The 9,282-nt window shown below is 41.5% G+C and overlaps 1 protein-coding gene across 1 annotated transcript; it reads right to left on the reverse strand.

Annotated features, from left to right (window-relative positions):
• Positions 1-522: 522 nt before the first annotated feature.
• On the reverse strand, positions 523-3,876 carry LOC116317083 (tubulin beta-4B chain-like). The gene is made up of 5 exons (XM_031735747.2): positions 3,630-3,876; positions 2,527-2,635; positions 2,317-2,427; positions 1,870-2,114; positions 523-1,786 (listed from the first exon to the last, which is right to left on the reverse strand). The coding sequence occupies exons 1-5, from the start codon at positions 3,684-3,686 to the stop codon at positions 974-976; spliced, it is 1,335 nt and encodes a 444-aa protein (XP_031591607.1). The 5' UTR covers positions 3,687-3,876; the 3' UTR covers positions 523-973.
• Between the last annotated feature and the right edge of the window lie 5,406 nt (positions 3,877-9,282).

Raw genomic sequence — 9,282 nt, forward strand, 5'->3', positions numbered from 1 at the left:
TGCATATCTAAGTTTTTGAAATGGACAAGTCTCTACTTTAACAATAGAACAGTTGCCAGGAACCTGTTGATAAACACAAGTGGGTTTCACTCTGTATTAAACTTTTCCCCGAGTGCCAACGTAATGGCAGCCTTTACTGAGGAACTGAAAGGTGCTGGTTTCACTTTGGTATAAATCATATAGCCTACATAGAAAGCTAAATGTGTTTCTTGATACTGCTCACATAACCAGGAATTAGAACTGTACACCATAACAAAATACTGAAGTAGCAAAACAACAATTTCATATGCACATCCTGCTCAAACAAGAACCACACTCACAAATGTCATACTGCCTCCTTGTGGTGATGAAGCCACACTGCCTAAATCTGTTATAGGTCTCCATTTTGATTTACTTCCTGTGACATCGAGGCTGAAAGTTAAAGTCAAGTTCTTTCTCTTCCAGACTGAAGTGTTATTTTAATAAAAGTGTATCAGAGCGAACTTCAAATGTGAGGGGAAAAAAAGTAAATACACAAATGGATGTTTTTCCAACAAATGTATTTTAATCGATGCCAAATTACACAAGTCATAATATTTGAATGAAGTGAATGTGTTCCAGGTATGCAATTGTTTAACCGATGATAATTAACAAACACTAAGCAAAACAACCCCCCCAAAAATAAAAATTATTTGACAAATAACCCACAAGCACACATGTGTGTTAGCTACCTCTAAACGAGCACTGTGTTTACATGTCTGAAGTGTGAGTCCTACTCTGGCAGCAAAGGGGGTCAGGGGGGTCAAGAGATATGAGGAGAAAAGAAGAGGCAGACAGAAAAGGGAAGAACTAAGAAAATACAGGAACAAGAAAACTGGGAAGGGACAGTGCTCTAAGAAAAGAAAAAGAGAGCAGAGTAGGACCGGAATGAGTGGATGGATGGTTGGATGGAGTCATGATGAGTGCAGATGAGAAACAATGAGTGACTTCAGCCTTAGGCCACCTCCTCCTCTCCCTCCTCCTCAAACTCTCCCTCCTCGGCTGTAGCATCCTGGTACTGCTGGTACTCGGACACCAAGTCGTTCATGTTGCTCTCCGCTTCAGTGAACTCCATCTCATCCATACCCTCGCCGGTGTACCAGTGGAGGAAGGCCTTGCGGCGGAACATGGCCGTGAACTGCTCAGAGATGCGTTTGAACAGCTCCTGGATAGCAGTGCTGTTGCCGATAAAGGTCGCAGCCATCTTGAGGCCACGGGGTGGGATGTCGCACACGGCTGTCTTGACGTTGTTGGGGATCCACTCCACGAAGTAGCTGCTGTTTTTATTCTGCACATTCAGCATCTGCTCATCCACCTCCTTCATGGACATGCGCCCACGGAACACAGCGGCCACGGTGAGGTAGCGGCCGTGGCGTGGGTCGCAGGCGGCCATCATGTTCTTGGCATCGAACATCTGCTGAGTGAGTTCGGGCACAGAGAGGGCTCTGTACTGCTGGCTACCCCTGCTGGTGAGTGGAGCAAAGCCGGGCATGAAGAAGTGCAGACGAGGGAAGGGAACCATGTTGACAGCCAGCTTGCGGAGGTCAGCATTGAGCTGACCGGGGAAACGGAGGCAAGTCGTGACCCCACTCATGGTGGCGGAGACCAGGTGGTTGAGGTCTCCGTAAGTGGGAGTGGTGAGCTTGAGGGTGCGGAAGCAGATGTCATACAGGGCCTCGTTGTCAATGCAGTAAGTCTCATCTGTGTTTTCAACCAGCTGGTGGACAGACAGTGTGGCGTTGTAGGGCTCCACCACTGTGTCTGACACCTGGAGACAGAAAAGGCAAAGATCAGGAAAACCAAAGGGAGACAAATGGACACCAACAAAGATGGTTTGCATAATCACTCTACCTTAGGAGAGGGCACCACACTGAAGGTGTTCATGATACGATCTGGATACTCCTCACGGATCTTGCTGATTAGCAGAGTTCCCATACCAGAGCCAGTACCGCCACCCAGAGAGTGTGTGAGCTGGAAGCCCTGAAGGCAGTCGCAGCTCTCAGCCTCCTTTCTCACCACATCCAGAACAGAGTCCACCAGCTCGGCTCCCTCCGTGTAGTGGCCCTTCGCCCAGTTATTACCCGCTCCACTCTGACCTGGAAGGAACGAGTTCATTGTGATTGGCTGAGCTAGGGTTTGTTTGTCTAGAAGTATATTCAGTTATCAAAATGTCAAAGTTTGTTATTTAAACGGGTTACCTGTCAAAGCCAGTACTTCAGCTTTCATTATCTTCTGTATAATCAATAAGACATGTAAATATGTGTGTTTGTGTGTGTGTCTGTGTGGTTGATCCCATACCAAAGACAAAGTTGTCTGGCCTGAAGATCTGTCCGAAAGGCCCAGAGCGGACAGAGTCCATAGTGCCTGGCTCCAGATCTACTAAGATGGCCCTAGGCACATATTTTCCACCTGCAATACAAAGTCAAGTGTTAAAAATGGTCAAATACAGACTATTCGAAAGCAAAGGTCGACACATATAGTGATTAGCAGACTTTCAAAAGTTCCAACCTGAAGCTTCATTGTAGTAGACGTTGATTCTATCCAGCTGCAGGTCACTGTCTCCGTGGTAGGTTCCTGTTGGGTCGATGCCGTGCTCATCACTGATCACCTCCCAGAACTGCAGACAGGTCGATTAGAGACAGACATGCCAGAGAGCAGTTAAATGCGTGCTGTGGCAGTGTCGAGACATTCAAATGCCGACAGCTAAATTCAACGCTATTTATATCCTGCTGTACTTGTTAAACCACAGAAGCTCAACCAAGTGATTAATCGCTTAGATGATTGACAACAAATTTAATCAAAGGGCAATAATATACAAGTAAATATTTCCTAAGGTGTGACGCATGCTGCTTTTGCTCTGTTCTGATGGTATGTGGGAATAATGAATTGAAAAATTAGAAAAAAAAATTCTGAATTTAAATCATTATTCTTGTTAGTATTATTATCATCAATCCAACCTCAGAAGCTTGTGTAATACATTTCTCAAGCCATGTTACGTCTTTAGGTCACAGAGACCTTTAAAGGATAGGTTTAAGAGATGGGTAATAAAATATCAGCCTAAAGCTCTACTTATTATTATTATAATTAAATATGATTGCATATGTGGAAAAAAAAATTGCATGGCTGCACGCCTGCCGGTGTTCCAGTGAATTCGCTGTCTGAGCCACACCCCTCTCAGTGTGGCCCCCACACACATACAGATACACACACAGGATTGCTGTCAGTTCATTCATTAAATTCCATAATAATGATTTGTCAGCCTAAATCAATATATTCTTACACGCAGATAAGCTTCATCCAGCATGCTGTGTCACACCGACAAGACCCCGTGGTCCCCGTTTATGTGCTGTCGTTAATTTAAAAGTGCATCAAGTGACAATAATGGGGACGTCTCGACTTGCCACCGCCCATCCTGAAGGATGCTTTTGTACGCTTATTCAAGACTTTCCATCCCACCATGCTGACCTATTTAGTATTTCCTGTGAGCAGCATGACCTCTTGCTTGGATACACGTCAGCAGCAGCAAGGATAAACCTGTGTTTCGTTACATAAAACCGACTACAGTTAACAGGTAGACGACATGCCAACAGGGATCTGTTTGTTTATCTCACCTTGGCTCCAATCTGGTTCCCGCACTGCCCGGCCTGCAGGTGCACAATCTCACGCATTTTGTCGCTGCGGTGTGGGGTGTCTCACAGAGAGCTGCTGCTGGAGAAACAAGGGGAAGCTTGCGGTGGGCTCTGGGTTTGCAGTTGAACGGTCCGGGCCCTCCAGGATCAGTCGGCAGTCTGGCTGAATGGCGGAGGAGCTGTGGCTGCGGTTTAAGCTCCCCGTCCCCTCCCTCCGTCCGCGGCTGCGCCGTTCCTCCCGGTGCTGCAGCATGACGTCATCTCCATGACAACGGGAACCGGGCACAGCCGGAAAATTTGGCTTGCCTGGGCTGGCTGGTTAGCTGGAAGTTGAAGAACGAGGATAATACACCGTTTGTTGTTTCGGTGACATGCCTGTGAGAGATACACTGCATAGAATAAACTACAGAGATTGAGTCCTAAAGATCGAGTCAAATCTTACAGGCCGACACTAAGGGTAAAGTCTAGGTTAGCCGGCTGACATCATGTAAAGGGAATAATGAATTAAATGTAGCCTGAGAGTGATCAAAACGTAGATGAAAATGGGTAAGATGGGTGACAAATACAGTTTTGCATGTTGCGCTGCTTGTTTAGCACAACTGAGCAACAGTGTGTGTTTGTGTTGGCATTCAGTACCAATTTCCTGAGTAATAAAGAATAACGGTGCTCAGAGATCTACTTGCTGGGACTTGCAGAAAGAGTTCAGCTACACTGAGCCAAGATCAAGTCATAAGCTCTTTTGTGGCTCACAATCCATAATCCAGTAAACTCTCCCTCTGACCCCCAACCTTTGCTCTCTTTAAAAACTGCAGGGGCTTTAACTAGTAAAATAGTTACTGATTTTGCTCTTATAGGTCACTAGTTAACTTGTCAATAACTTGAAAATGTCAGGGTGTCAGCATTAGCAGCAAGTCCTGAAGGTCAGCTACTAATGCTTGTCAATATAATATATTACTGTAGTCACATTACATTACCTTGTATTGTGTCATAGTAAATTAAGTGAATGAATTATAACAAAGGTTAAAAAAATCTTGATAATTGTGCACAGGGTTTTAAGTCAGACATGAGGAAACTGAGCACTTAACCTATGTTGGAATAACAGGCCACCAATCACAAAACACAAGTTTGCCATCATTTTCAGATATGGCCTTATCCATAGCCCCATTCACCGTTCATTCAACGTTGATTTATTTAATGGGAAGATCCTGGATCTTGGTTAAGCTAATCCAGGTTTGGTTATTCAAAGGCACGAGAGAATTAGGTTACCAAAACAGAATTCAGTCACCTGAGATAATTGCATGCTGTTGTGATCACTGAGTGAGGTACACCAAAAATGCAACCAGAAAAGTACACAGTTGCTGCAGTATTTCACATTTCATTGTTTTTAACGCTTTGTTTCACTTCAGCTATTTGTAAATCCATTTCTTTCCATGGTTGGCCGATTGACCACTAACGGCACAAGCAGGAGTAGTCCACAGACTGGCTGTACCACATACTTTTGTTCCTGTCCCCACTGATAACAAACACTTTAAGCAGACAAGTACCTCATGATACCTGTGGACTTCCTTTGCGCTCCTCCGCTCAAGCACAAAATCGAACATAAGCCTTTTGCAGCATAACTAAGGTATGGTTCAGGCTCATCTGATCCTAACAAAACAGAAAGATGTCAAGCTTCACTGAGGCCTTTATGAAGCCACAGTATCCAGAGTCATACACCATGAGGATCAATGTGTTGGCACCTAGCACTGTAGAAAAAAAACCAATGAAATGACAGCACTTATCAGACATCTACTGTAATGAAATGTATTTGCCGGTGCTGTAATCCATTATTGTTTCTGTTGCTATTTATTTCAGGGACCATGTACAAAACGTATCACTTAAAACCTAACATTAAAAGATGTGTTGTGCCAGATTCGGTTACCATCTACAGTAAATACTGTCTGCAGTCCCTGGACAGGAAAAAATCAGTTAAGTTTAAATGTAATGAAGAAACGGTAAGATAATAGATGTTTTTCGGGAACGATTGTCAAATGTTCAGTTTCTATGCCATATGTCAGGACAAGATCAAGAATGCAATTAAAACACAGTACACATATATGATATAATCTGATCCTATATATTCAGAGAGGGTACCAGTGCATCACATTTATTGTTTGTGTCATATGAAAAGTCTGTGATTGCATGTCTTTTGTTCATACTGCAGCTATGTTATCAAAATGCACCAATCAAAATAGATTCTTTGTGCAAGAATGAAACAGTTTTTATAGTGGATGCTTAACTCCTTCCCTTAATCTTGTGTAAATAAACTTCCTCCAGAGTAGGTTAGACCTTATGAATATGCAGTTGTCACAACCAATCTGTGATAGCCAAACCCATGGCCGACACTCCAAGTCGGTAACTCCTATGTATTTTTATTTTTTCATTTGAACACAATAACACACTTAAGTTTCAATAAGTTTGTTTGGTTTGGATACATTTGTTTTATTTGTAAGCACACACATTTAGTTTACTTATGTATTCATATCAGTTCATTACTTAGTTTGTTTTTATTGACTAAACTTTGTTTCTTTATTTCTTACCTGCCATGATCCCTGGGAGTTCCCAGACAAAAAGTGGTGGCAGGGGTTTGAAGCTGTTAAATACAAAGCGGGATAGTTGGATCGCACCACCACTTCCTGCTGAAGGGGAGAATGTGTGTTTTCTTTAATTAAAAACAAAGCATTTGTATGTAATTAAATATTTGAGATTAGGGTTCAGTAGTTTTGATTTTCTTCTTTGGTGTTTAGTTTATTAACAAACCAGACTGTACTGCATCGTTTGTTGTTCACGATTGTGTTTTGTGTAGTTACCCCTCGTGTGTCATAGTGGTCTGATCGGCCATTATATATACCCCTGTGTGTTATTTGCTGTTTAGGTCAGTTATGTTTGTTTGGGCAGTCGTTTGGTTTGTTAAATTCAGTCTTTGCCTGAGTTTAGTTTAGTTTTTTTGACCTCTTATATGAGCTCAACATTTATTACTTTTGTAAATATAATTTTTGGGGGTTAAATAAATGAAAAACCTATTTTTCTAATAATTCCTGTGACGACTCCTGCTTGTTCAACTCGGTCCATCAGACAATCCAACAACTACTGTGAAGAATCAAATAATTCAGGATCATGCTAGATCACATCGTCTGTTCGATCTTATTAAAATGAACAGGCGTCAGATTTATAAATCCAAAATATGTTTTCACTTCCAAGAAATAAATGAATAAATAAAAATGAAAAATGGTTGATTTATGGTTATTTCATGCACACGAAAAGAATCCCTCAGAGATAAAGGAAGTAAAGTTCGGATAAAAATCTTTTGAAATTCTTACACGATGTCTCAGCAAACACTATATTGTGAATGTCATACTGGGCAACACTGTGCAGAACTTTAAATGATGTTGCCACTGAAGTTCAATAAAAGCACTATCATTTTGAAACTTCTGTGGATACTTTTGGCATGCCACATTGTCATTGCTAGAAGTAGCTGTAAGAAGATGGCCGTAAGCAGATACTGCACACATGGCTGGCTTTATTATTCACATTGGCTGTAGCATTCAGTCCATGACTGATGGTCTTAGGGGCTCATGGTTTGCCAAGAAAACATTTTCCACACCATTACACCACTATCAAGCAGCCTGACTGTTGACACAAGGCAGGTTCAGTCCATGAGGTCATGTTGTTGATGCCAAATTTGAGTCATACCATCTGTAGCCTCAGCAGAAGGCAAACGTCATCAGACCATAGTATATTTTTTTTCATCTGCCTTGTTTGGATGGACATGTACCACTACAGCCTTAGATTCTTGGTTCCTGGAACACAGGACTTAAACCCCAAATTATCAGTCTTCTGGTGTTGTTTGCTCATTTGAGGTTGCATATGTTAGATGTGCATTTTTTCTGCTGAGTTGCTGTAGTCATTATATGAGTTGTGAGCATTTCTGTCAACACAAATGTTTAACAATCATACCACAGTCAAAGCTCAGATAAAATGGCATGATGAGACCATTAACCCCTGTTCTCATCACTAAGGCTACAAAGCTTTTATTATTTTCCTTCACTCTTTTCTGTGCATCTTAGCCTCTCCAATAAGCGATGGAAGCGGAACTGTTGATGAAGAGATCCACATCCAGACAGAAGCCAACAACATCAACAACATGATAAATCTTTTCTCCTTAATTTAAACATGATGTTTGGCACAGCACCATCACCTGTGGATTTTTTGTTGTTGTTGTTATAACCTAATGCTGCATGCAGGAGTGTCCATGACAATTAGGCCACAATATGAGGAGAATGTGCAGCTATATGTACGTCTTTTTATTTCACAATGTAGGGGAGAAAGTTTGATCATGCAGTTGATAAACTTAAATAGCTAAAAAAGTTATATATACAAAATACATTTAGTCCTGTTTGCATAATGATCAGTGATGTGCAACACTGCAAATTTTGGTAATGATCCAATACCAAGTAAACACAGGGCAAGTATTGCTGAGACTGATATAGATACTGATCCCCTAGAAAGGCAACTTATCTAGGGGAAAGCAGTGTCATGACTTGTGAGAAGAAAAAGGTCAAGACATTTTTTCATAGTGCACGTTTGAGGTGTATTAATTTATTAATATTGTTAGATATGCTAGAATCTACTTTTGATCTGTAGTCCATGGCAGCTCAAAATCAGAGACAGCAGGTTAGAAAACTACAATTTAAAAAATAAAAAATAACATGAACAACAGATTGACTCAATTGAAAGAGTCAGAGGATGGTATCCATTTGAGACTATGTTGTGGAAGACATTGTGCATCATCTGTAGGCTGCCAACCCAGTCAACAGTTAGAAATGGTACCTGTGTTTTGTAATGGATGAACAAATACATCATACATTTCTTTAGGTGGGCAATAAGCCCATTTAGGTGGGCTGAGCCAAAACCTGTTCATAGTTAGAGCTGGTCTGGCTCCTCTCACCCTTCTCCTCTGCAGATGCATTATAGGAACTAAGGTATTCATTAATGTAACAGAGAGAGATTGGTTTCCTAGTCACAGGCAGGAGGACAGAGGAGATGAGAGGGCAATTGAAAAAAGCCCTAACTAAAACTCTTGACTTATATTTGCATGATGTAATGCATTGCATTGTTGCTAAGAGTGATGAGATACTAGGCCTTCTTCATAGCAGACTTGTAACAGTAGACACAGTACAGGTGTATTAATATTTCTGCATTCCAAGCAGTGCAGGTTCTTGTGTTTGCATGTGCTGTTATGTACTGGAATATCTAGTGGAACTGAGCCATCATTAATTCCATTTGGTTACGTCGTGTCGTGGCATTTGAAATTGTGAAAATGGTCTACTGAATGAAGACGAAGGTTTACATGTGCCTAGAATATGGTGAGTGCACATAACTTTCACAGTACATTGCACTATCCTGTTCCTTTTTTCTTCCAAAAGTTTTCTGGTTTGAATGTCATTTGTACAAAAAGTATGGAATCATTTAATAAAATTACTCCTAAGTGCATTGTATTCATTGTTTGATGTTTCTCCCTGCAGCAGAATTCCTAAGAAAAAATACATGACGTAAGTGTCTTCAGTGGTAGCTTTGGGGCTGAACATTTGCCCAT

The sequence above is a fragment of the Oreochromis aureus genome, linkage group 6 (genome assembly GCF_013358895.1).
Source record: "Oreochromis aureus strain Israel breed Guangdong linkage group 6, ZZ_aureus, whole genome shotgun sequence".
NCBI classification, from domain to species: Eukaryota; Metazoa; Chordata; class Actinopteri; order Cichliformes; family Cichlidae; genus Oreochromis; species Oreochromis aureus.

Bases quoted from the DNA above. Each gene is read 5' to 3' on its own strand.
- LOC116317083 (XM_031735747.2), bottom strand. From the start codon at position 3,686: ATGCGTGAGATTGTGCACCTGCAGGCCGGGCAGTGCGGGAACCAGATT. The intron at 2,115-2,316 runs GTATGGGATCAA...CGTTCCTTCCAG, and splicing joins GCCAGACAACTTTGTCTTTG to GTCAGAGTGGAGCGGGTAAT. The intron at 1,787-1,869 runs GTAGAGTGATTA...TTCTGTCTCCAG, and splicing joins GTGTGGTGCCCTCTCCTAAG to GTGTCAGACACAGTGGTGGA.